The 27,743-nt window shown below is 43.7% G+C and overlaps 1 protein-coding gene across 3 annotated transcripts in view; it reads left to right on the top strand.

Annotated features, from left to right (window-relative positions):
* The window catches only part of pde4ba (phosphodiesterase 4B, cAMP-specific a), a 348,841-nt gene that overhangs the window by 238,757 nt on the left and 82,341 nt on the right, over window positions 1-27,743 (top strand). For 2 of the 3 annotated variants that reach the window (XM_021604604.2, XM_036978613.1), the window contains exon 4: window positions 23,560-23,754. In XM_021604604.2, the coding sequence (XP_021460279.2) occupies window positions 23,560-23,754 (195 nt within the window). Of the gene's footprint in view, window positions 1-2,028; window positions 2,499-23,559; window positions 23,755-27,743 lie in introns of those variants that run through there. The other variant, XM_036978614.1, reaches the window with a different exon arrangement.

Here is a 27,743-nt window from a genome sequence, read left to right as displayed (position 1 = left end):
TTAAAGGTCGAGATATTAGCAGGCCAGATGTATGGATTAAAGGTCTAGACATTAGCAGGCTAGATGTATGGATTACAGTTCTAGACATTAGCAGGCTAGATGTATGGATTAAAGGTCTAGACATCAGCAGGCTAGATGTATGGATTACAGTTCTAGACATTAGCAGGCTAGATGTATGGATTACAGGTCTAGACATTAGCAGGCTAGATGTTTGGATTGCAGGTCTAGACATTAGCAGGCTTAACATGTTCTCTTCAGAGGTGTGCAGTGCTGTAGATATGTTGTTGCTGTTGCATGGCTATGTATGCTTGTGTGTTTCCTATGTAGCTACACATATTACACATTATATAGCTACATCTACATGTATTACACATTTATATAGCTACATGTATTACACATTTATATAGCTACATGTATTACACATTTATATAGCTACATGTATTACACATTTATATAGCTACATGTATTACACATTTATATAGCTACATGTATTACACATTTATATAGCTACATGTGCTACACATTTAAATAGCAACATGTATTACACATTTATATAGCTACATATGTTACACATTTATATAGCAACATGTATTACACATTTATATAGCTACATGTATGACACATTTATATAGATACATGTATTACACATTTATAAGAGCTACATGTATTACACATTTATATAGCTACATGTATGACACATGTATATAGCAACATGTATTACACATTTATATAGCTACATGTGATACACATTTATATAGCTACATGTGATACACATTTATATAGCTACATGTGTGACACATTTATATAGCTACATGTGATACACATTTATATAGCTACATGTATGACACATTTATATAGCTACATGTATGACACATTTATATAGCTACATGTATTACACATTTATAAGAGCTACATGTATTACACATGTATATAGCTACATGTATGACACATTTATATAGATACATGTATTACACATTTATAAGAGATACATGTATTACACATTTATATAGCTACATGTATGACACATTTATATAGCTACATGTATGACACATTTATATAGCTACATGTATGACACATTTATATAGCTACATGTGATACACATTTATATAGCTACATGTGATACACATTGATATAGCTACATGTGATACACATTTATATAGCTACATGTGATACACATTTATATAGCTACATGTATTACACATTTATATAGCTACATGTGATACACATTTATATAGCTACAAGTATTACACATTTATATAGCTACATGTGATACACATTTATATAGCTACATGTGATACACATTTATATAGCTACATGTATTACACATTTATATAGCTACATGTGATACACATTTATATAGCTACATGTATTACACATTTATATAGCTACATGTGTGAGACATTTATATAGCTACATGTATTACACATTTATATAGCTACATGTGATACACATTTATATAGCTACATGTGTGACACATTTATATAGCTACATGTGATACACATTTATATAGCTACATGTGATACACATTTATATAGCTACATGTGATACACATTTATATAGCTACATGTATTACACATTTATATAGCTACATGTGATACACATTTATATAGCTACATGTGATACACATTTATATAGCTACATGTGATACACATTTATATAGCTACATGTATTACACATTTATATAGCTACATGTGATACACATTTATATAGCTACATGTATGACACATTTATATAGCAACATGTATTACACATTTATATAGCTACATGTATTACACATTTATATAGCTACATGTATGACACATGTATATAGCTACATGTATGACACATTTATATAGCTACATGTATTACACATTTATATAGCTACATGTATTTCACAGGAACACAGATACATACCTTTATTCCCCCTCTATCCTAGTGACAGTAGTGACTCCATTCCAGTGACTCTGCTCCAGGTCTTAGTGCGCTGCCGGTGCCGGCTCAGAGAGACCACATCTCCTCACACACCAGGGGAAGGAAATGCAGGCTGGGACTGGGACAACTACACAGCACAGCTCTCACTGGACACACAGAGTGTGAAAGGGCATGTGAAAGAGTGTGAGAGAGAGTGCGTGTGAAAGGGAGAGAGAGAAAGAAAGAGAAAGTCGCGATTTGCAAGGGATGTTGGATGGTTGTTGTTGCTGCTGTTGTGCGTTTGATGTATTCTTGAATGTTGCATTTATGATAGTGGAAGTTGGTCTGTTTAGATAGTTAATGTTGATTGATGTGTATGTGATGGTGTGTGTGTGTGTGTGTGTATGTGTATATGTGTGTGTGTGTGTGTGTTTGGAGACCTGAGGTGTGTATGAGCTGATGTGTGTTTGAGGTGTGTGTCTGATGGTGCTGGGTAGCTGGGGTGTTGGTGCTATGTATCGGCGTTCGCCCTGTCACAGAAGCAGGGTCCACTTTGACTTCAGCGAAGAAGTCATCAAGAGACTCCATACTTCCAGCCACACTCACAGGTCAGAACAAGGATAGAACATCGTCTCTTACTTTATTTTTCTCTGTCTTCTTCTTTCGTTTTCTGTCACAATCACTTCATCTTTCTCTCGTGTGCTTCTATAGCTTTTCTCAGCTTCAGTTACGTGCATGATGTGTTGCCATTCATTAGAATTGTTATGCATACTTTTTAGTTCTAACCCCCCCCCCCCCCCCCCCCATGTACTGTATTTCTCCCTCTTACGCCATCAATCCAAAGTTGTCTTCATGGCATGACTTTCTTCCCCCTTTCTGTATCATTTTTCCCATGTTCTGTTTGTGTGTAGATGTCTCTCTCTTTCCAATGTTCATTATATATAGCCCTCTCTCTCTTTCCTATGTTCAGTCTCTAAATATCTGTTAATCATGGATTCTATAGTTGAGTGTGTGTTAGGGAATCAAAACTATATCACGTTGACTGTGTGGCATTTGTTTGTTTACATTGGTGTGGTGCAAGTCTGTACAGCTGTACTACTGGTCCATCCAGATGCAGTTGTGATGTTACCTAAAGCTCACCTACTGTACTTGATGTATTGCAATTTCCTAAATGTAGCATGGTGATGACGCAACTAAACCCTCCCAGCAGGATTTGTATTAGCACTCCACTGTTCCACTGTCACGGCCTCAAACGTGTGTTTATCCAACCGCATGACAACTATTCTCTCCAACACCACTTTGCAGCTTCTTATTGTTTATGTCGTGTAAACACATACAATATGCTCTGCAAAGACAATGTCGCTTATGAAGAAGATTTCCTGTTTTGAGTTGATTTGCCTTGCTGAGATTCACACATTACTCTAGAACATTAACTTTTGTCAAGAATATCATCATCATCATCATGACACAATCGTAGATTGTTGATATGGATAAGCAGAGAGAGGGATCAGCAGGCTGGACAGGGCGGGTCAAAACCAGCGTGACTAGTCTGGAGAGGAGACTCTGGCCACACTCATCTTTAAGAGCCAAGGCTCCCTGTCGAAAGTACTGTACACTCAGTCAGTGCATGTGGAAGTGGAACATTACAGATGTCAAGTTTTAACTTGATCACCCTTTTCTTGCAGAGAATGTTCCCGCTACATGAGGAAAGGAATGAGCCTTGTGATTCCTTAAAAATTCGCAGTTCTCTTTCTCTCCATGCGGGGGCAGTCGAATCATTGGGATCAGGCCTGTTATCAAATAATATTCTCCCTCGCTCACTCAAATGGTAGCCGTAGCTCCTGTTACTGCAAATTCAAACGTACAAAAATGTATTTGAAATGCATCCATACACAAAAACAACCATCGTTTTATATAGCGTCCTTAATAACACAATATAGATATTGGTCTCCACTAGGCTATGATATACAATTGTGAAGTGTATCCTAAGGTTAAATCGTAACCTGGGGTGGTCTAGCGGTTAGGAACACTACCTTCACATATAGGTCTACCGTGTCAGCGTGGGTTAGATTACGGCATACGCCCTTCTGGTACAAATAACTCAAACTCCCCGATACACTTGATTCGTTTCACATTTAAAATATGGACAGTCAGAGAAAAATACCCCCTGATCTTGATTTTTTTCAAATATGACCAGACACACACCAGACACTTTTGGAAACTGGCACACCTGTCTCTCTGCTTGTCTCCACCCCCATCCAGGTGTCACCCATCCTCCCCATTATCCCCAGTGTATTTATACCTGTGTTCTCTGTTTGTCTGTTGCCAGTTCGTTTTGTTCCGTGAAACCTACCACCGTTTGATCCCCTGCTCCTGTCTGATCATGTTCCTGTTTCCTAGTCCTTCCCAGTTTTGACCGTTCTGCCTGCCCTGACCCTGACCCTGCCTGCCGTTCTCTGGATTACTGACCTCTGCCTGCCTTTGACCTGTTGTTTGCCTGCCCCTATACTATAAATACACTTTTCTTCGACACTGTCTGTCTGTATCTGGATCATACCTGAAACCTGATAGTACAAACTTGCCATGACTAACCCAGCAGACTCACCCAGCAGTCCAGCTGCACAATGTGGTCTCCCTGCAAGGAGCCACCCTTGGAAGACACAAGGAGTTACTTCAAGGTCATAGGGAGGGACTCCATTCCCTGCAGAATGCCATGACCAGGCGTTCAATACATTGCTGGAGCAATTCCGCGGATTCCCCACAAGGCAGCGGGTCACACCCGTAATCCCCCAGCCTACCCCAGTGTCCAGAGAACCCCGCTTACCTCCTCCAGAGCGGTACGCTGGAGATTCCAGAACCTGCCAGGCTTTTCTCTCCCAGTGTTCCCTCATTTTTCGAGCTGCAGCCTTCTTTGTTCCCCTCAGACCACTCGAGGATAGCGTACATCATAACGCTGATGTCCGGGAGGGCACTTGCCTGGGCCACGGCGGTGTGGGAGCAACAGTCCGCTGTCTGCCTCAGTCTGGAGGAGTTTATGGAGGAAGTTGGGAAGGTGTTTGATTCTCCTTTGTCCAGGAGAGAGGCTGCTCGCAAGCTGCTGCAGCTACGCCAACACTCCCGTAGTGTGGCAGACTACGCAGTGGATTTCCGCACGTTGGCAGCTGAGAGTGCTTGGAACCCGGAAGCGCTGTTCGACATTGTTCCTACACAGAGTATCGGAGGAAGTAAAAGACGACCTTGCAGCCCTGGAACTACCGACGGATCTCGACTCACAAATCGCCTTGACCATTCGGATCGATTGGGGGACTACGGGAATGAAGGAAGGAGAAGAGATTCGACTTCACTCATCCTGGCATAATGTGTGCGGGGTCAGCGGCTGTAACCTTTGGACCACACAGGCACTGAGGCAACCAACAATTTATTCGGCCTATTGATTGCCTTGAACATTTAACAAAATAATTTATATAAAAAAAGGATTTCCCCTCATTAAAAATACATCTAGCCCCTACAAATATGTAAATTTCTTATAATCCACATAAGAATTCACACTAGATGCGCTGTAGCCTGCATATAGCCTACATAGGATATTTGAAGTGACGCTCTATGGACCTGCAGTCTAAGTTATTGTCTAGCCTACAAACATTGCTTCCAGCTTCCCCTTGCGGTGATTCTAAATATTAAATATTTATTAAAATCCTCCTGCTGCAGGATTATTTTCCTCCTGATATGAAATGTATTTGGGGGTTTTTAACTAATTTTTTCTAATCTTTACAGGAAAATGCCACGGGCATTATCTGATATGTGAAGATATTTCACTGCAGCGACTGTAGAAGGAAAATCTGTGTACATTTCCAAATACTTTGCAAAATCACATGTGAAGAATGCAACGAAGATGCAGAATCATCTGGCCAAGTGCATAAAGTTTCCTCAGCACTCGCAACAAGCTACCTCTGACTAAAGTCCCTCTACTTCTATTCGAGGTGAAAATTATCAATCAGACACCTTATCGATAACAACAGCTCATGTCCTCCTGCAATCAGACGTTTTTTGACTCAATGGAGGAACGTAGTCAGAGAAATGCTGATGAATGTCTTGCTCGAGCTGTGTATGCAACTGGTTCACCTCTGATGCTCACAGGCAATGTGTATTGGAAGAGATTTCTGAATGTTCTTCACCCAGCATACACTCCTCCAACCAGACATGCTTTATCTACTCATTTGCTGGATGCAGAGTTCAACAGAGTTCAAGTGAAGGTCAAGCAAATCATAGAGAAAGCAGACTGTATTGCAATCATCTCTGATGGGTGGTCGATTGTTTGTGGTTAAGGAATAATTAACTACATCATCTCCACCACTCAACCAGTATTCTACAAGAGCACAGACACAAGGGACAACAGACACACCGGTCTCTACATTGCAGATGAGCTGAAGGCAGTCACTAATTACCTTGGACCACAGAAGGTATTTGCACTGTTGACAGACAATGCTGCGAACATGAAGGCTGCTTTGTCTAAAGTGGAGGACTCCTACCCTCACATCACACCCATTGGCTGTGCTGCTCATGCATTGAATCTGCTCCTCAAGGACATTATGGCACTGAAAACAATGGATACACTCTACAAGAGAGCAAAGGAAATGGTTAGGTACGTGAAGGGTCATTAAGTTATAGCAGGAATCTACCTCACCAAGCAAAGTGAGAAGAATAAGAGCACCACATTGAAGCTGCCCTGGCAACACCTGTTGGGGTGGTGTTGTCATCATGTTTGACATGTCTCCTGGAGGTGAAGGAGTCTCTCCAAGAAATGGCCATATCACAGTCTGCCGATATGGACAGCCCCATCAAGAGGATACTCCTGGATTATGTATATTAGGAGAGAGTGGTAAGCTGCCTGAAACTCCTGAAACCTATATAAGTAGTCATTGCATGGCTTGAGGGAGACAATGCCATCCTGTCTGATGTTCAGACTCTGCTTGCAGATGTAAGAGAAGAAACCGTACTGCCCTGACCACTTCACTGTTGCTCCAAGCAGAGGAAACTGCAGTTCTGAAATACATCAAAAAGCTTGAAGACTTCTGCCTGAAGCCCATACACACCGCAGCTTACATGTTGTACCCCAAGTATGCTGTCAAGAGTATCCTGTCTGGTGCAGAGATCAACAAGGTCTTTGTCATCACTACCGTGTCTCGCCACCTTGGCCTGGATGAAGGCAAGGTTCTTGGCAGTCTGGCATTGTACACTTCCAAGCAAAGGCTTTGGGATGGAGATGCAATATGGCAGTCATGCCAACATATCTCATCAGCCACCTGGTGGAAGGGACTTTGTAGATCTGAGGCTCTTTCCCCTGTTCCCTCTATCATTCTCCAAATCCCACCAAGATCAGCCACCTCAGAGTGCAACTGGTCCTTGTTTGGGAACACACACCAAAGCACGCAACAGGCTGACCAATACAAGGGTTAAAAAAATTGGTGGCCATCCGGGCAAATTTGAGGCTTTTTGAGCCTGACAACGAGCCATCCTCAACAAGGTTGGAAAGTGACAGTGAAGATGAGGCCTCAGAGTCTGATGTTCAAGAGGTGGACATTGAGGAGGTCCAGGGAGAAGACATGGAAGCCTGAGAGTCTGATGTGCAAGAGGTGGACATTGAGGAGGTCCAGGGAGAAGACATGGAAGCCTGAGAGGAAGACAACCAAAGCTTTAGTTTCTAGACTATCCTTTTACAGATGTATGTTGAAAACGTTTTTGGGAGATGCGGTGGATCATTGGGGATCATTCAATATTCCCTTTCTTTTGTTGTTCAGTGAAATCATCCCATGTGAAGAGTCAACTCATTTAATTAAAGTTTAATTTTTTTTAAATATTTCTATTGGAAGGATTTAATCATTTGCAATTATGTCTAATTATGATAAGGTGAAAGGTTTGTTTCTGTCTCCATATGATATGGTAAATCTATCCAATGCAAAAAATATCTACATTTAAATGGTATTAGTATTCATTTGCATATATTTCCGTTAATTTCCATATATTCCCATTAATTCACATATATTCCCGTTAATTCCCACAGAAAGTTTCCACCTCTGAATATTACACAAAATGTACAACCCTATTCGTGACTATAATTTACATTATGTGTGGGGAGATAGTGTGTGTGTTGTGTACGTGTGTGTGCATGAGCGTGTGTGTGAGTGTAGATAACTGCCCCTGTGCAGTTTATAATGAGAGGGTGTTTGGACTTGCCACCCACCAAATGCCAACACAACATATTCTCCTAGTGAAATGGCTTGGTCAAATATTTGGACTGTGACAAGGATTCCCCTGACCTATCAATGACCATAATACTGGACTGGTCAGGTGCTATGAACCAATGGAAGGGCTCAGTGGAGTGTGCTCTTCAGGGATGTGTCAGTGTTTCCCATGGGTGGAGTAGAACACTGTTGTTTCTCAGTGGTCATGGAGAGACAGAATACAATATTATGTCTTACAGTAGACTACTGTTACTGTATACCAGTTGTCATGGAGATGGTTAACTGGAGGTTGTGGTTGGTTTGTTAGTTAGTGAGGTTGAGACCTGTGGTTGGCGTGTGGTCATGGTTTATGATGTCTGACTGGCTGCAGACTGCACATTGTGCCCTGAAGAATGATGATGGTGATGTCTATGGTAATGGTGATTGTGATTATAGTAATAGTGATGATGATTATTATGATGCTTGGCACCTACCAGTACACTACTTGGGACTTATCAGTACATTGCTTGGGACTTACCAGTACACTGCTTGGGACCTACTCTACCTGTACACTGCTTGGGACTTACCAGTACACTGCTTGGGACCTACTCTACCGGTACACTGCTTGGGACTTACCAGTACACTGCTTGGGACCTACTCTACCGGTACACTGCTTGGGTCCTACTCTACCGGTACACTGCTTGGGACTTACCAGTACACTGCTTGGGACCTACTCTACCGGTACACAGCTTGGGACTTACCAGTACACTGCTTGGGCCCTACCGGTACACTGCTTGGGACCTACCAGTACACTGCTTGGGACCTACTCTACCGGTACACTGCTTGGGACCTACTCTACCGGTACACTGCTTGGGACTTACCAGTACACTACTTGGGACCTACTCTACCGGTACACTGCTTGGGACCTACTCTACCGGTACACTGCTTGGGACTTACCAGTACACTACTTGGGACCTACTCTACCGGTACACTGCTTGGGACCTACTCTACCGGTACACTGCTTGGGACTTACCAGTACACTGCTTGGGACCTACTCTACCGGTACACTGCTTGGGACCTACTCTACCGGTACACTGCTTGGGACTTACCAGTACACTACTTGGGACCTACTCTACCGGTACACTGCTTGGGACCTACTCTACCAGTACACTGCTTGGGACCTACTCTACCGGTACACTGCTTGGGACCTACTCTACCGGTACACTGATTGTGACCCATCTACCGGTACACTGCTTGGGACCTACTCTACCGGTACACTGCTTGGGACCTACTCTACCAGTACACTGCTTGGGACCTACTCTACCTGTACACTGCTTGGGACTTACCAGTACACTGCTTGGGACCTACTCTACCGGTACACTGCTTGGGACCTACTCTACCGGTACACTGCTTGGGACTTACCAGTACACTACTTGGGACCTATCAGTACATTGCTTGGGACCTACTCTACCAGCACACTGCTTTATGATGATAACGACGACAAAAGGGTGAACAGAAACGAGGAAGTGGCTGTTGAAATACTATGAGGAAACCAGAAGACCAGGGAACAAATCCTGTTTCTGATAACCTAAAAAGGCTTTCTCTTCACACATACACACACAATCACACACATGCATGCCTACGCACACTCAGACTCACACACAGAGTGAGAGAGAGATGCAGAGAGACAGACAGAGAGAAAGAAGATAAAAAAGATAGAGAGAGAGGGGGAGAGACACAAAGAGAGAGAGAGAGAGAGAGAGAGAGAGGGGGGGGAGGCTTACTGAGAGCAGAGTTTGACCTAGGGTAACTTGACTTTGTAAAAGTATACAGACTAGAGAATGTAATGGAAAACTATCCCACTGCAATTTGCCAGCCCATGGAATGAATGCCATTTAAAGCAAGTTCTGTTTAGTCTCACAGGTCAGCCACAGACTGGGCTCCCTCCTTCCTCTAACTCTCTCCCTCTCTCACTCTCTCTACCTCTCCCTCTCTTCCTCAGCTCTGTCTTCTTACTCCTTCTATCTTTCTTTTCATTGTCCCTCTCCAGAGGAGTGGTTCAATATGAGCTCTGTCACAAAACATATTTTATTTTCCAAAATAACGTGACAGTGATTTATGTTCTCTCTGAAAGGGAATGTTTGGGAAATTACATATTTGGAAAATATGTAAATAAGAAAATTGTTGTTTCTCCACAAAAGGCACAAAAGACACATGGTTTATGTTTAGTGTCCTCTTGTTTTCATATTCTAGAATGACGTCTTTATGACGTCTTAGTTCATGCGTTCCACATTCCCCTTGTTGGCTACTTAAGTCATCATTTTTAGTCTTGAGCATTTTCATTGTAGTATCCTCACATACGTTGATTTTATTTCTCTACTCTGCAGTTTCTGCTCACTATACCGAATCTCTTCATGTCAATGTCTAAAGTCTCTTTTATCTTCAAGGTCATGTCCATCAAAGTGCTGAAAAGCAATGGTAGTTAGAGTGTAATAGAAGTACTGTATGTACTCTTTCTTGTCATGTGCAGAGTGGGGGCTGGACTGAGTTTTGGGAAAGGATAGCTGAATGTTCTTCCCACCAACAGAACCATGTAGGGCAGACGAACCTTTTAAAAAAATACACTGCTTGGGACCTACCAGTTCACTGCTTGGGCCCTACCGGTACACTGCTTGGGACCTACCGGTATACTGCTTGGGACCTACCGGTACACTGCTTGGGACCTACCGGTACACTGCTTGGGACCTACCGGTACACAGCTTGGGACCTACCGGTACACTGCTTGGGACCTGCCGGTACACTGCTTGGGACCTGCCGGTACACAGCTTGGGACCTACCGGTACACAGCTTGGGACCTACCAGTACACAGCTTGGGACCTAACGGTACACAGCTTGGGACCTACCAGTACACTACTTGGAACCTACAAGGGATGTTTCCTTTTCTCCAGTCCCGGAGTGTAGCCTGAAGGATTTGTTTTCTCCCAGATAGAGTTTGATTACAGGCCTGTACAGTGTTGAGTGATGTAAAGCACTTACTACACCAGCAGTGTAGTTTATTTTTCCTGACACGTGCATACTTCCATGTGCCTGCTGAGTGTGTGACACCTCTGTGACTGTTTCCCTCCCTGTGTTAACAACTGCTGTCAGTCTGTAGACAGTATAGACATTGGTGCCGTGGATGTCCTGGAGACAGACAGACACACACCTCCAGTTTATCCATGCACCTCTAGTAATTCCACAACAGGAAGTATCCATCATCATGCCTTCTAGATAATGCCTCTCTCAGTAATAGGGATGGGCGTTTGAAATAATTTCACTATTTTATAATATCACAAATAACCGTGCCCATCCCTACTCAGTACTGTCTAACATCACACTGTACCTGGCTGAGACTGTAATGCTGTCCACCACTGATTACTGTCAACTAGAGGTCGACCGATTCTGATTAATTCCGATTAATCTGCCAATTTTTTATATACGTATATACACATTTGTAATAAATGACAATTACAACAATACTTAATGAACAATGAACACTTTTGTTTTAACTTAATATAATACCTAAATAAATTCAATTTAGTCTCAAATAAATAATGAAACATGTTCAATTTGGTTTAAATAATGCAAAAACACAGTTTTGGGGAAGAAAGTAAAAGTGCAATATGTGCCATGTAAAAAAAGCTAATGTTTAAGTTCCTTGCTCGGAACATGAGAACATACAGTTGAAGTCGGAAGTTTACATACACTTAGGTTGGAGTCATTAAAACTCGTTTTTCAACCTCTCCACACATTTCTTGTTAACAAACTATAGTTTTGGCATGTCGGTTAGGACATCTACTTTGTGCATGACACAAGTCATTTTTCCAACAATTGTTTACAGACACATTATTTCACTTATAATTCACTGTATCACAATTCCAGTGGGTCAGAAGTGTACATACACTAAGTTGAATGTGCCTTTAAACAACTTCGAAAATTCCAGAAAATGATGTTACGGCTTTAGAAGCTTCTGATAGGGCAATTGACATAATTTGAGTCAATTGGAGGTGTACCTGTGGATAAATGTCAAGGCCTACCTTCAAACTCAGTGCCTCTTTGCTTGACATCATGGGAAAAACAGAAGAAATCAGCCAAGACCTCAGAAAAAAATTGTAGACCTCCACAAGTCTGGATCATCGTTGGGAGAAATTTCCAAAAGCCTGAAGGTACCACGTTCATCTGTACAAACAATAGTACGCAAGTATAAACACCATGGGACCACGCATCCGTCATACCGCTCAGGAAGGAGATGCGTTCTGTCTCCTAGAGATGAACGTACTTTGGTGCGAAAAGTGCAACTCAAACCCAGAACAGCAGCAATGGACCTTGTGAAGATGCTGGATCAAACAGGTACAAACATATCTATATCCACAGTAAAACAGGTCCTATATCAACATAACCTGAAAGGCCACTCAGCAAGGAAGAAGCCACTGTTCCAAAACCGCCATAAAAAAGCCAGACTACGGTTTGCAACTGCACATGGGGACAAAGATCGTACTTTTTGGAGAAATGTCCTCTGGTCTGGTGATACAAAAATAGAACTGTTTGGCCATAATGACCATCATTATTTTTGGAGCAAAAAGGGAGTGTCACGGCCGTCAAAAGTAGTGGACCAAAGTGCAGCGTCGTCAGCGTACATTTTCCTTTATTTTAATGTCAACAATAAACAATACAAAACGACGAGGGCTAAGTGTCACTAACACAAGTCAACTACCCACACTGAAGGAGGGGAAAAGGGCTCCCTAAGTATGATTCCCAATCAGAGACAACGATAGACAGCTGTCCCTGATTGAGAACCATACCCAGCCAAAACATAGAAATAAAGAAACATAGAAAACGCAACATAGAATGCCCACCCAAATCACACCCTGACCAAACCAAAAAAGAGACATGAAAAGGCTCTCTCAGGTGTGAGAGGGCGTGACAGGGGGAGGCTTGCAAGCCGAAGAATAGGGCCCAACCGTGGGATGGGAGGGCCCAACTGTGAAACACGGGGGATGGCAGCATCATGTTGTGGGGGTGCTTTGCTACAGGAGGGACTGGTGCACTTCACAAAATAGATGGTATCATGAGGAGGGGGAAATTATGTGGATATATTGAAGCAACATCTCAAGACATCAGTCAGGAAGTTAAAGCTTGATCGCAAATGGGTCTTCCAAATTGACAATGACCCCAAGCATACTTCCAAAGTTGTGGAAAATGGCATAAGGACAACAAAGTCAAAGTATTAGAGTGACCTTCACAAAGCCCTGACCTCATCCTATAGAAAATGTTTGGGCAGAACTGAAAAAGTGTGTGTGAGCAAGGAGGCCTACAAACCTGACTCAGTTACACTAGCTCTGTCAGGAGGAATTGGCCAAAATTCACCCAACTTATTGTGGGAAGCTTGTGGAATTTTTACTAGCATTAAATGTCAGCAATTGTGAAAAACTGAGTTAAAATGTATTTGGCTAAGGTGTATGTAAACTTCCAACTTCAACTGTATGAAAGCTGGTGGTTCCTTTTAACTTCAATATTCCCAGTTAAGAAGTTTTAGGTTGTAGTTATTATAGGAATTATAGGACTATTTCTCGCTATACCATTTGTATTGCATATACCTTTGACTATTGGATGTTCTTATAGGCACTTTAATATTGCCAGCCTAATCTCTGGAGTTGATCGGCTTGAAGTCATAAACAGCGCTGTGCATCCCAGCATTGCTAAGAGCTGCTGTTTGAATGAATGCTTACGATCCTGCTGCTGCCTACCACCACTAAGCCAGACTGCTCTATCAAATACCAAATCATATACTTAATTATAATATAATAAACACACAGAAATATGAGCCTTTGGTAATTAATATGGTCAAATCTGGAAACTATAATTTCGAAAACAAAACGTGTGTATTCTTTCAGTGAAATATGGAACCATTACGTATTTTATCGAACGGGTGGCGTCCATAAGTCTAAATATTACTGTTACATTGCACAACCTTCAATGTTATGTCATGTAGAATTCTGGCAAATTAATTACGGTCTTTGTTAGGAATAAATGGGCCATGCGGCCCATACTGCTGCATATACCCTGACTCTGCTTGCACTGAAAGCAAAGGAAGTGACACAATTTCCCTAGTTAATATTGCCTGCTAACATGAATTTTATTTGAACTACATACTGTATGTAAGGTTTTTAAAAATATACTTGTGTATTGATTTGAAGAAAGGCATTGACGCTTATGGTTTGGTACATTATTGCAATGATTGTGCTTTTTTCGTGAATGCGCTTTTGTTAAATCATCAAGTTGAAGTAGCCTGTGATTCGATGATAAATTAAATTAGGCACCGCATTGATTATATGCAACGCAGAACAAGCTAGTTAAACTAGTAATATCATCAACCACGTGTAGTTAACTAGTGATTATGTGAAGATTGATTGTTTTTTATAAGATCCGTTTAGTGCTATCTAGCAAATTACCTTGGCTTCTTGCAGCCACACGGTCCTCTTGATGCTGCGCTTGTGTAACAGGTAGTCAGACTGCCACGCAGTCTCCTCGTGGATTGCAATGTAATCAGCCATAATCGGCGTCCAAAAAGGCCGATTACCGATTATTATGAAATCTTGAAATCGGCCCTAATTAATCGGCCATACCTCCACTGTCAACCAGTGATTATTGTCCACCATTGATGTACTGGTAATGTTAGTGTTGATGGGATTTCTCTACATACATTATGGTGATGTCCTGTAATAGCCCCTCAGTTATTCCCCAATCCCCATGTTCCCTGAGTTAAAGAAGACTTAACTGCCCATTGTCTTTTCTCAATGCTTAAGAAAATACATTATTTTATTTTCCTTTGTTCTCTATTTATTCTCTCTTTAATTGTCTTAGTCTCTTACGTCACTGTCTTTCACTCACTTCATGTCCCAGAATTCTCTCCCCTCCCCATCACACATCTCTGCCTGTTTTTCTCACTTCTTGACTCCCTCTCTCTCTCTATCTCTCTCACACTTGCACTCTCCTGCTCCCCCCCTGTTGCCGTGGTAATGGCCCCCTTCCCATCAAGACTGTTGTTGATGCCAGCAGCATACCACCCTGCATACCACTGCTGGCTTGCTTCTTAAGGGTTGTTTCTGGGTAGTCCCTGGATGGGAGACCAAGTGCTGCTGGAAGTGGTGATGGAGGGCCAGTAGGAGGCACTCTTTCCTCTGATCTAAAAAATATCTCAATACCCCAGGGCAGTGATTGGGGACACTGCCCTGTGTAGGGTGCTGTCTTTCGGCTGGAATTTTAAACGGGTGTCCTGACTCTCTGAGGTCATTAAAGATCCCATGGCACTTATCGTAAGAGTAGGGGTGTTAACCCTGGTGTCCTGGCTAAATTCCCAAACTGTCACCTAATAAAATTCATCCCATCTCATTCATCCCCCTCCTCTCCACTGTGACTATTCCCAAGGTAGTTGCTGTAAATGAGAATGTGTTCTCAGTCAACTTACCTGGTAAAATAATGGATAAATGAAATAAGTCGGGATGATTTAGCTGTATCATTGGGGAAGGGTGTATAAGCCACACAGAGGTCATTGGGAACACTTCTGATTGGACTTCCTGATTGCTTTTTTAGAACAGTGACAATACTTAATGCTTACTGGAAATTATGATTTCTACTGTACACCTTTTCTCTTCATCCTCACTTCTCTGAAAGGAGTGTGTCGGTTGGGCTATAACTAGGGCCCAGAGTTTTTCTGGTCATGTCACGTAGTAAGCAAGAACTGTCAACTCCCCCTTTCCCTCAGTCTGTTTGACATCCTCCATTTTGCATTCATGTATCCAGTGTCAGTCGAGCTGAAGTTCCCTACTCAGACTCCCAGAGCTGATTGAACCATGGATGTTTAATGTTTCCGTCACATCACATGTCGGACTCTGACAACCATGGCCATGCTTCCTGGCCCCTTCTTCCCACAAAGCTCATAATTGAATCCCTGCAATAAGGGATTTGTTTTTTGCTTGCGTACATCAGCCAGCATGTTGTGATAAATACTTCCTGGATCTAGTCAGAAAACAGGATTCTTTGAAACTGCTGGAATGACAGATCTAGAGAATGGTACAAAATGCTCTCTCTCTCTTTCTCAGTTTCTTTCTGACTCTCTATCTCTCTCTCTCTCTCAGTTTCTTTCTGACTCTCTCTCTCTCTCTCTCTCTCTTTCTCTGTAAAATACTCTCCCCACTTTGTTGTGTTCAGTCAGTCTGATGACTCAGTCTGGTGTCCATTTTAGGCTGATGTTTTGGGTAATGGGGTAGGCTTAATTCTATTCACTGAGTATACCAAACATTAGGAACACTTTCCTAATATTGAGTTGCATTCCCCCCTTTTGCCCTCAGAACAGTCTCAATTCATCAGGGAATGGACTCTACAAGGTGTTGAAAGTGTTCCACAGGGATGCTGGACCATGTTGACTCCAATACTTCCCAGAGTTATGCCAAGTTGGCTGGATGTTCTTTTGGTGGTGGACCCTTCTTGATACACACGTGAAACTGTTGAGTGTGAAAAACCCAGCAGCGTTGCAGTTCTTGATACCAACCGATGCGCCAGGCATCTACTATCATACCCCGGTCAAAGGCAATTAATTATTTTGTCTTGCCCATTCACCCTCTGAATGGAACACATACACATTCCTTGTCTCAATTGTCTCAAGGCTTGAAAATATGTTTTAACTTGTCTCCTCCCCTTCATCTACACACTCATTGCACAATTAATCAAATGGCCACCGGACTATTACATTGACCCCCCCTCCCCATTTGTTTTTTACGCTGCTGCTACTCGCTGTTTATTATCTATGCATAGTCATTTCACCCCTACCTACAAGTACAAATGACCTCAACTAACCTGTACCCCTGCACACATTGACTCGGTACCGGTACCCCCCTATATAGCCTCGTTATTGTTATTTTGTGTTACTTTTTATTATTTTTTACTTTAGTTATTTGGTAAATATCTTCTTAACTCTTCTTGAACTGCACTGTTGGTTAAGGGCTTGTAAGTAACCATTCCATGGTAAGGTCTACGCTGTTGGTTAAGGGCTTGTAAGTAACCATTTCATGGTAAGGTCTACACTGTTGGTTAAGGGCTTGTAAGTAACCATTTCATGGTAAGGTCTACACTGTTGGTTAAGGGCTTGTAGGTAACCATTTCATGGTAAGGTCTACACTGTTGGTTAAGGGCTTGTAAGTAACCATTTCATGGTAAGGTCTACACTGTTGGTTAAGGGCTTGTAAGTAACCATTCCATGGTAAGGTCTACACTGTTGGTTAAGGGCTTGTAAGTAACCATTCCATGGTAAGGTCTACACTGTTGGTTAAGGGCTTGTAAGTAACCATTTCATGTGTTGTATTTGGTGCATGTGACAAATAAAGTTTGATTTGATTAAAGTGTTTAATAAGTGTTTAATAAGGGACATTAATAAGGGATCATAGCTTTCTCATGGTCATTCTATGTCATGGAAAGAGCAGGTGTCCTTAATGTGTTGTTACTCAGTGTACATTCTAGCTTCGAGGTAGATAAGAGATGTAGATATGTTCTATACATTGGGCACATTCCAGTGATGCTGTGGATAGGAAGTGAAGGCTTAGTGCAGGGGCCTGTGACCATCTGCGTGTCATGGGACTTTGGCATCACATCAGTCAGTCACTACTTCGCTCACACAGTGAGTCATGCGTCTGTCTGTGCTGTGGCATCCTTTTTTCATATCATAATTGAAAAGTGGGTGGGTTTTCATTTTTCCAACACACAAGAATACATTTCTTTGCAAAGTATGAAATAATTATCAGCTACCTTGTCTTGTCTGGGTCAAGCGTAGTATTCGGCATGTGATGATGTAAATGCTTGGGGATTGTACCAATTCTATATCTAAACTGATCTGAGTGGCTGCGTGAATAGAGCACCAGAAATCCATTAGCTTATTGCAGTGCCAGAATAGGTGCAAAAAAGCGCTGCATATAGAGGTCGACCTTTGAGAACACATTGGGCAGGTCAGGGTTAAAAGAGATAGGTGGAAGTAACCTGTTTGAAATACACAAGTGCTTTCTACAGTCTGCCCATGCCATTAATGTGTTGTACATATTGTATTGAAGGTTTTACTGTTATCACACTTGTTGAAACTGATTCACAAACATAAGATGGCTAAACTGATGGCTAAACTGAGCTTCAATCTGAAACCATAGGGAGTCCTGTCTGTCTGTCCATTTTAATTCCACTTTGTAACACAACAAAATGTGTGAAAAGGGGTGTGAATACTTTCTAAAGGCTAAATATGTATATAACGGCTATATAGGCTATATGTATATGAGGAACCTTATACAGTGCCTTGCGAAAGTATTCGGCCCCCTTGAACTTTGCGACCTTTTGCCACATTTCAGGCTTCAAACATAAAGATATAAAACTGTATGTTTTTGTGAAGAATCAACAACAAGTGGGACACAATCATGAAGTGGAACGACATTTATTGGATATTTCAAACTTCTTTAACAAATCAAAAACTGAAAAATTGGGCGTGCAAACAGCTTACTGTTTACTTAATAAGGGTGTAGTAGTAGTGCGTTTCTGATGCCCTACAGTATACTTCCCAAGACTTATCCCCAATAACCTTATGTAATGCTTTTAATAACATTACTTATCACTAATACGGCAATTATTGGACCTAGCACAGCCTGAGGCGTGTGTGTGTATGCGTGTGTGTACGTCCTGTTGTTTTCATCATGGGTCAGAGCGAGCCCTGAGGCTTGTGTGTGTGTGTATGCGTGTGTGTACGTCCTGTTCTTTTCATCATGGGTCAGAGCGAGCTCTGAGGCGTGTGTGTGTGTGTATGCGTGTGTGTACGTCCTGTTGTTTTCATCATGGGTCAGAGCGAGCCCTGAGGCGTTTGCTTTCATCTTAAAGTAAATGTTTTGCCACGTTTAATGTACTTAATATCTGTGAACTGGAAAGAGAGAGAGAGTAAGAGAGGATGTTAATGGCTACTATTGTTTTGCGATGTGAGATGGGTTTGTATGAGGAGGCTGCTCGGGCTGCCTGAGCTTCAGAATTACCCGCCCGTATACCGGCCCGGCCTGATGGACCTGTTCTATCTTACACACAAAAGAATACAGCAGTACACTGACCTTAGGACCAATGATGTAATCAGCCATAGAGTGCATACTCATCTGGCATGCTGTCACGTTCTGACCTTGGTTCCTTTGCTATGTTTTTGTTTTAGTATGGTCAGGGCGTGAGTTGGGTGGGTTGTCTATGTTCTGTTTTCTATGTAGTGTTTTTGCGTTTGGCCTGGTATGGTTCTCAATCAGAGGCAGGTGTCGTTAGTTGTCTCTGATTGAGAATCATACTTAGGTAGCCTTTTTCCACCTGTGTTTCGTGGGTGTTTGTTTTTCCGTTTCAGTATTTGCACCATTCGGGACTGTTTCGGTTTTCTTTTTGAAACACCCACCACCAAAGGACCAAGCAGCGTGGTAACAGGCAGCAGCAGCAGCAGCAGCGATCGCAGGACTCCTGGACATGGGAGGAGATCCTGGACGGCAAAGGACCCTGGGCACAGGCAGGAGGATATCGCCGCCCCAAAGCTGAGCTGGAGGCAGCGAAAGCCGAGAGGCGGTGGTATGAGGAGGTGGCGCGGCTGGAAGCCCGAGAGGCAGCCCCAAAAATGTATTGGGGGGAGGCACACGGGGAGTATGGCTTAATCAGGTAGGAGACCCGAGCCAACTCCCCGTGCTTACCGTGGAGAGAGAGGGACCGGGCGTCATACTGGTCAGGCACCGTGTTATGCGGTGGAGCGCACGGTGTCCCCAGCTACGTCCCAGCTCCCCGTTTCGGCCGGACTAGAGTGGGCATCGAGTCAGGTGCCATGAAGCCGGCTCTGCGCATCTGGTCTCCAGTGCGTCTCCCCGGGCCGGGGTACATGGCACCAGCCTTACGTATGGTGTCCCCGGTTCGCCAGCACAGCCCAGTGCGGGCTATTCCACCTCGCCGCACTGACCTGGCTACAGGGAGCATTCAACCAGGTAAGGTTGGGCAGGCTCGGTGCTCGAGACCTCCAGTGCGCCTTCACGGTCCGGTCTATCCGGTGCCACCTCCACGCACCAGCCCTCCGGTGGCAGCCCCCCGCACCAGGCTGTCTCTCAAACTCCTCCCTACAGGTGCTCCCGCCTGTCCAGCGCTGCCAGAGCCTTCCTCCTGCCCAGCGCTGCCGGAGTCTCCCGCCTGTCCGGCGCTGCCGGAATCTCTCGTCCATTCGAGACCCATTGCTAGGGTCCCCAGTCCGAGGTCGGCGGTGAGTGTAGCCGTTCAAAAGAGGCCACGGAGGCGGTTGAGGAGGCGGACAAAGACTATGGTGGAGTGGGGTCCACGTCCCGCGCCAGAGCCGCCACCGCGGACAGACACCCACCCAGACCCTCCCCTATAGCTTCCGGTTTTGCGGCCAGAGTCCGCACCTTTGGGTGGGGGGGGGGGGTACTTTCACGTTCTGACCTTAGTTCCTTTGTTATGTCTTTGTTTTAGTATGGTCAGGGCGTGAGTTGGGTGGGTTGTCTATGTTCTGTTTTCTATGTTGTGTTTTTGCGTTTGGCCTGGTATGGTTCTCAATCAGAGGCAGGTGTCGTTAGTTGTCTCTGATTGAGAATCATACTTAGGTAGCCTTTTTCTACCTGTGTTTCGTGGGTGTTTGTTTTTCCGTTTCAGTGTTTGCACCATTCGGGACTGTTTCGGTTTTCTTTTTGATTCTCTTGTTCTTTTGTATTTTGTATTCATTAAATCCTGAAATCATTATGGATACGTACCACGCTGCATTTTGGTCCGATCCTTGCTACTCCTCGTCAGAAGAAGAGGACGAGAATCGTTACACATGCTATTACACAAACACACACACATCACTGCATCCTGCTCTTACACAGGTCGCAAACATGCATCTGTGGCCCCAGGCTGGTTTCCTGAATCAGATGGTGTCTTTTAAATCAAATCAATTCAAATTGTATTGGTCACATACACATATTTAGCAGATGTTATTGTGGGTGTAGCGAAATGCTTGTGTTCCTAGCTCCAATAGTGCAGTAATATCTAACAATTCACAACAATACACACAAACATAAAAGTAAACTAATGGAATTAAGAAACAGATAAATATTAGATTGAGCAATGTTGGAGTGGCATTGACTAAAATATAGTAGTATAGAATACAGTATATACATATGGGATGAGTAAAGAAGTATGTAACATTATTAAAGTGGCCAGTGATTCCAAGTCTATGTACATAGGGCAGTAGACTCTAAGGTGCAGGGTTGAGTAAATCGGCTAGTGATGGCTATTTAACAGTCTGATGGCCTTGAGATAGAAGCTGTTTTTCAGTCTCTCGGTCCCAGCTTTGATGCACCTGTACTGACCTCGCCTTCTGGATGATAGCTGTGTGAACAGGCAGTGGCTCGGGTGGTTGTTGTCCTTAAAGATCTTTTTGGGCTTCCTGTGACATTGGATGCTGTAGGTGTCATGGAGGGCAGGTAGTTTTTCCCCCAGTGATGCGTTGGGCCGACCGGACCACCATCTGGAGGGCCCCGTGGTTGCAGGCGGTGCAGTTGCCGTACCAGGCGGTGATGCAGCCCGACGGGATGCTCTCAATTGTGCATCTGGAAAAGTTTGAGGGTTTTAGGTGACAAGCCACATTTCTTCAGCCTCCTGAGGTTGTAGAGGTGCTGTTGCGCCTTCTTCACCACACTGTCTGTGTGGGTGGACCATTTCAGGTCGTCAGTGATGTGTATGCCAAGGAACTTAAAGCTTTCCACCTTCTACACTCTGGTCCCGTCGATGTGGATAGGGGTGTGCTCCCTCTGCTGTTTCCTGAAGTCCACGATCATCTCCTTTGTTTGGTTGACATTGAGTGAGAGGTTGCTTTCCTGACACCATACTCCCAGGGCCCTCACCTCCTCTCTGTAGGCTGTCTCGTCATTGTTGGTGATCAAGCCCACTACTGTGTCATCTGCAAACTTGATGATTGAGTTGGAGACATGCAAGGCCACGCAGTCATGGGTGAACAGGGAGTACAGGAGGGGGCTGAGCACGCACCCTTGTGGGGACCCTGTGTTGATGATCTGATAGCCTTGTGTGTGTGTGTGGGTGTGTGTGTGTGTGTGTGTGTGTGTGTGTGCGTGTGCGTGTGCGTGTGCACCAGAAGACCCCTCCTCTTTGCGGAGCCTCCTGCAGTGACCGCTCACTTCCCCATCTCCCCCCCCTCCCTCCCTCCCTCCCTCCCTCCCTCCCTCCCTCCCTCCCTCCCTCCCTCCCTCCCCAGAAACATGATCTTTCTCCAGGGATTTTTTGTCAATATCCCTCTCTCTTACCCTCCACCCCTGTTCTGATTGGAATAGCAACATCTATGTTATCATTTCTCCCCCCAGTTTTTGTCAGTTATGCCTAGAGTTTCATGATGTGTCACTAACCTGTCCACTAACCTGGAATCGATGTGTAGTATTTCCTGTTAGAATTAAAACTAGAATCACAGCATATCTCAGTCTTGGATGTTTATTATGAAATACTGTTTAAAGTCTGAATGTGGCTCTGATGGTCTCATCATTTCATTGTTCTCTGTGTTCTCTGGGAGGTCACAGAGTACTCACATGAATCTTGATGTCACAGAGTACTCACATTAATCTTGATGTCACAGAGTACTCACATGAATCGTAATGTCACAGAGTACACATGAACAGTGATGTCAAAGAGTACTCACATGAATCTTAATGTCACAAAGTACTCACATGAATCTTGTTGTCACAGAGTACACATGGACAGTGATGTCAACGAGTACTCACATGAATCTTAATGTCACAAAGTACTCACATGAATCTTGTTGTCACAGAGTACTCACATGAACAGTAATGTCATTGTTTGTATGATACAGCAACTTGTGTTTTTACAAGGCAGATTCCAATTCATATGTTATCTGTCTCTGTTGACACAATGCAAACCAATGATGGAAAGTTGCCATTCCAGACCATCTTCATAATGTAGTCTAGAATTGCAGAATCTGCAGACCTGAAATTAGAGGAACTAGAATTAGAACAACTTTTATTTCCCATAGGAACGTCATTTGTAGTGTCAGTTGGTTGTACATACAGGGACCAAAGTAGAAGCCCAGGTTTCTGTTTGGTTCTGGCCTGTAGATGGAAAGTAATACCATATATAGAATGATAATAATAAATGCCAATTAACTATTTTATCCAAAGTGACTTACAGTACAGTCATGTGTGCATACATTTGATGTACTGGTGGCCCCAGCAGGAATCAAACCCACGACCCTTGGCGTTGCAAGCGTCATGCTCTACCGACTGAGCCTCGCAGGACCAGTGGAAAGATAGATGTAGTAACTTTGTTAGTAACATTATGTTTTCTATGTATTGTGTTGCAGCTTTGACGTGGAGAATGGCCCATCAGCCAGCTGCAGTCCATTGGACCCTTCAGCGTCTCCCGGGTCAGGCCTGGTCCTACACACCAACTTCCCTGGACACAACCAGCGCAGAGAGTCCTTCCTCTACCGCTCAGACAGTGACTACGAACTCTCGCCCAAGTCCATGTCCCGAAACTCCTCCATCGCATCCGAACTGTAAGTTACCACACACGCACGCACATGCAGGCACATGCACGTGCACATGCACTCACTTACAAACACTATTCTCACACACACACACACACACACACACACACACACACACACACACACCATGAAGTGATCTGGTTGTTCTGATGAGTTTGTTTTAGTTACCATTTATCTCAGAATTTTTTCATTGCGACCAAAGAGAACAGACATAATTTTTAGCAAGCCTCTCCCTTATCGAAGGAACTAGGCACTTTACTATGTTTATTATGTAGAGTACAGTAAACATCTCATTGTCCTGTTGATTTCTGTCACACTGCACATTAGCCTATTAAACATATGCATTTTTAAACAGTTTTTAGTTTTTTATTGAATTCATTCATATATTTCTACCACTGTGTTTTTATTTTTAGAATACAGTTCTCTGCTAACAGTAGTGATGGATATTGGTCACAGCAGTTCACGCATTGAATTGGGCAATAGCCAGCCGAAACCCTCATAATAGCTCATCCAGATACAATGACAAATGCAACAACCCCTACAAATATGTAAATGTATTATAATCCACATAGTAATTCACCCTACAAAAATCCCAGAATTTCTGGCTCTCATTTCTTGGTGTAAATACATTTGAACGTTGTGCTTATTGGTCTATAGAATAATTTGCATAATTTAGTGGAATTAAATTGGCCTGTGTGTCTATTTTTATTCTTCAACTGGTAATTGAAGTGCGCCTCCCATTCACCATTCAGGTGCAGGCTACAGGCTATCAGTGCGCCACCCAACACTTTACAATGTGAGCTGAAGGCATTTTGAATACATGTTTCTCACAAGTGTAGCAGGTTGTGAACTCTACAAACGTTTCCACTCCGAGAATGAGAATGGTAAATGACTGGAATTAACATATTAATTCAATACATTGGAATACAAAAGAAGCGATCCACCCATGATGGGCTAGTAGCAGGACAAAAGCCTCTTGCCAAGTTAATGAACATTTTAGGGACTTGAAATGTATTTATGGATGTTTAATGTATGTTTGCCTACTAATGATACTAATGATAGCTCCATGTCATTTCAATAAAAACCTAGAACCCACCTGTCTCAGAATTTACTGAAATACATGTATTTTACACTATCAGTAGGCCTACATTGAGATAAATATCATAAAAGATAAAAACTTGCTGAACATGTCATCCTCCAAGCTCCGTGAAGCTCTGCTGCGCGGAATGCATATTAACAGTAGATTAGCTGGGACTCAAAGAGTAGCCTACCAAACATGATACTAAGACAATTTATTTCAAAAGAAAAAAATAGCATGTTTTAAGATGTATTTCTCTGTGCTATAGTAGCTGAGGCTATAGTTGCTTCATGTCAACGAAACTCATCAAATCAAATCATATTTATTTATATAGCCCTTCGTACATCAGCTGATATCTCAAAGTGTTGTACAGAAACCCAGCCTAAAACCCCAAACAGCAAGCAATGCAGGTGTAGAAGCACGGTGGCTAGGAAAAACTCCCTAGAAAGGCCAAAACCTAGGAAGAAACCTAGAGAGGAACCAGGCTATGTGGGGTGGCCAGTCCTCTTCTGGCTGTGCCGGGTGGAGATTATAACAGAACATGGCCAAGATGTTCAAATGTTCATAAATGACCAGCATGGTCAAATAATAATAAGGCAGAACAGTTGAAACTGGAGCAGCAGCACGGCCAGGTGGACTGGGGACAGCAAGGAGTCATCATGTCAGGTAGTCCTGAGGCATGGTCCTAGGGCTCAGGTCCTCCGAGAGAGAGAAAGAAAGAGGGAATTAGAGAGAGCACACTTAAATTCACACAGGACACCAAATAGGACAGGAGAAGTACTCCAGATATAACAAACTGACCCTAGCTCCCCGACACAAACTACTGCAGCATAAATACTGGAGGCTGAGACAGGAGGGGTCAGGAGACACTGTGGCCCCATCCGAGGACACCCCCGGACAGGGCCAAACAGGAAGGATATAACCCCACCCACTTTGCCAAAGCACAGCCCCCACACCACTAGAGGGATATCTTCAACCACCAACTTACCATCCTGAGACAAGGCTGAGTATAGCCCACAAAGATCTCCGCCACGGCACAACCCAAGGGGGGTCGCCAACCCATTAACTTGTTCTGCTCTTTCAGATAGGTTATAGCAACCAAAACATCTGGTCTGCATGGACCTCTGATAGGGTATAGCAATCAAAACGTCTGGTCTGCATGGACCTCTGATAGGGTTTAACAATCAAAATGTCTGGTCTGCGTGGACCTCTGATAGGGTATAACAATCAAAACATCTGGTCTGCATGGCCCTCTGATAGGGTATAGCAATCAAAACATCTGGTCTGCGTGGACCTCTGATAGGGTATAACAATCAAAACATCTGGTCTGCATGGACCTTTGATAGGGTATAGCAATCAAAACATCTGGTCTGCGTGGACCTCTGATAGGGTATAGCAATCAAAATATCTGGTCTGCATGGACCTCTGATAGGGTATAGCAATCAAAACGTCTGGTCGGCATGGACCTCTGATAGGGTATAACAATCAAAACGTCTGGTCTGCGTGGACCTCTGATAGGGTTTAGCAATCAAAACGTCTGGTCTGCGTGGACCTCTGATAGGGTATAACAATCAAAATGTCTGGTCCGTGTGGACCTCTGTAGGATAATTTGGGAAAGTAAGCAAGCTTCATGAAGACGCCTTCAAAGATGCCCATTGGTGGTTTCAACTAGAATTAACGGGAACAATGGCTGACAATAAAATACTATGAAGTGATGTGCTGTAACATGCTGTACCATCCTGCAAGCTGTGCTGTGCTGCAGTATTTATTTTCATTGGACATTTATTTAACTACTATATTTTTAACCGCCTGTTAAAAATTCTTATTTACAATGGCGGTCTACTCTGGGCAAACCCTTCACAGTCCTGACCAATAACTTCACAGTCCTGACCAATGTCCAATGTGCTTCAAACAAGTCAGTTCAGAACAAATTCTCATTTACAATGGCGGTCTACCCTGGGCAAACCCTCCCCTAACCTGGACGACGTTGGGCCAATTGTGTGCCGCCCTATGGGTGTCAGATCTCCCCAAGGAGATGTGGGTGTGGAGTCAGGCGCAGGAGGAACAAGTGCCGAAGGAAAAGGGCGTGTTATTAAACAAGCTCAAAATAACAGGACACCAGACCACAACAGTAGCCACAAAACCCCATTCAGACACAGTCCAGGGAAAAACCGCCTGTTAAAAATGAACTAAAGAAAACGCAACCCAAAACTAACTGACAGTCAAACGAAAACAATCCCGCACAAAAACCCTAACGAAAAGTCCAGATAAATACCCCCCCTAATTAACCAAAATTAAACCAGGTGAAACACAAAACAGACATAACCAAAATAAATGGAAAAAGGATCGGTGGCAGCTAGTAGACCGGCAACGACGACCGCCAAACGCCGCCTGAACAGGGAGAGGAGCCACCTTCGGTGGAAGTCGTGATAATACCCCCCCCCCCCACCCAACGCGTAGCTCCTGCAGTGCGCCGACACCTGCCCCGAGGACGACCCGGAGGGCGAGGCGCAGGGCGATCAGGATGGAGGTGGTGGAACTCACCCAGCAGAGATGGGTCCAAGATGTCCCCCAACGGCACCCAGCACCTCTCCTCCGGACCGTACCCCTCCCAATCCACGAGGTACTGCAGGCACCCCACCCAACGTCTAGAGACCAGGATGGACCGTACAGTGTATGCCGGACCCCCCTCGATGTCCGGGGGGGGCGGAGTGACCTCCCGCACCTCAACGCCCTGTAGTGGACCAGCTACCACCGGCCTGAGGAGAGACACATGAAACGAGGGGTTAAAACGATAGTAAGAGGGGAGCTGTAACCTATAACACACCTCGTTTATTCTCCTCAGGACTTTAAATGGCCCCACAAACCGTGGACCCAGCTTCCGGCAGGGCAGGCGGGAAGGCAGGTTTCGGGTCGAGAG

The sequence above is a fragment of the Oncorhynchus mykiss genome, chromosome 5 (assembly GCF_013265735.2).
Source record: "Oncorhynchus mykiss isolate Arlee chromosome 5, USDA_OmykA_1.1, whole genome shotgun sequence".
NCBI lineage: Eukaryota > Metazoa > Chordata > Actinopteri > Salmoniformes > Salmonidae > Oncorhynchus > Oncorhynchus mykiss.
The sequence above is the reverse complement of the archived record's forward strand: the minus strand, read 5'-3'. Positions and strand labels throughout refer to the sequence as shown.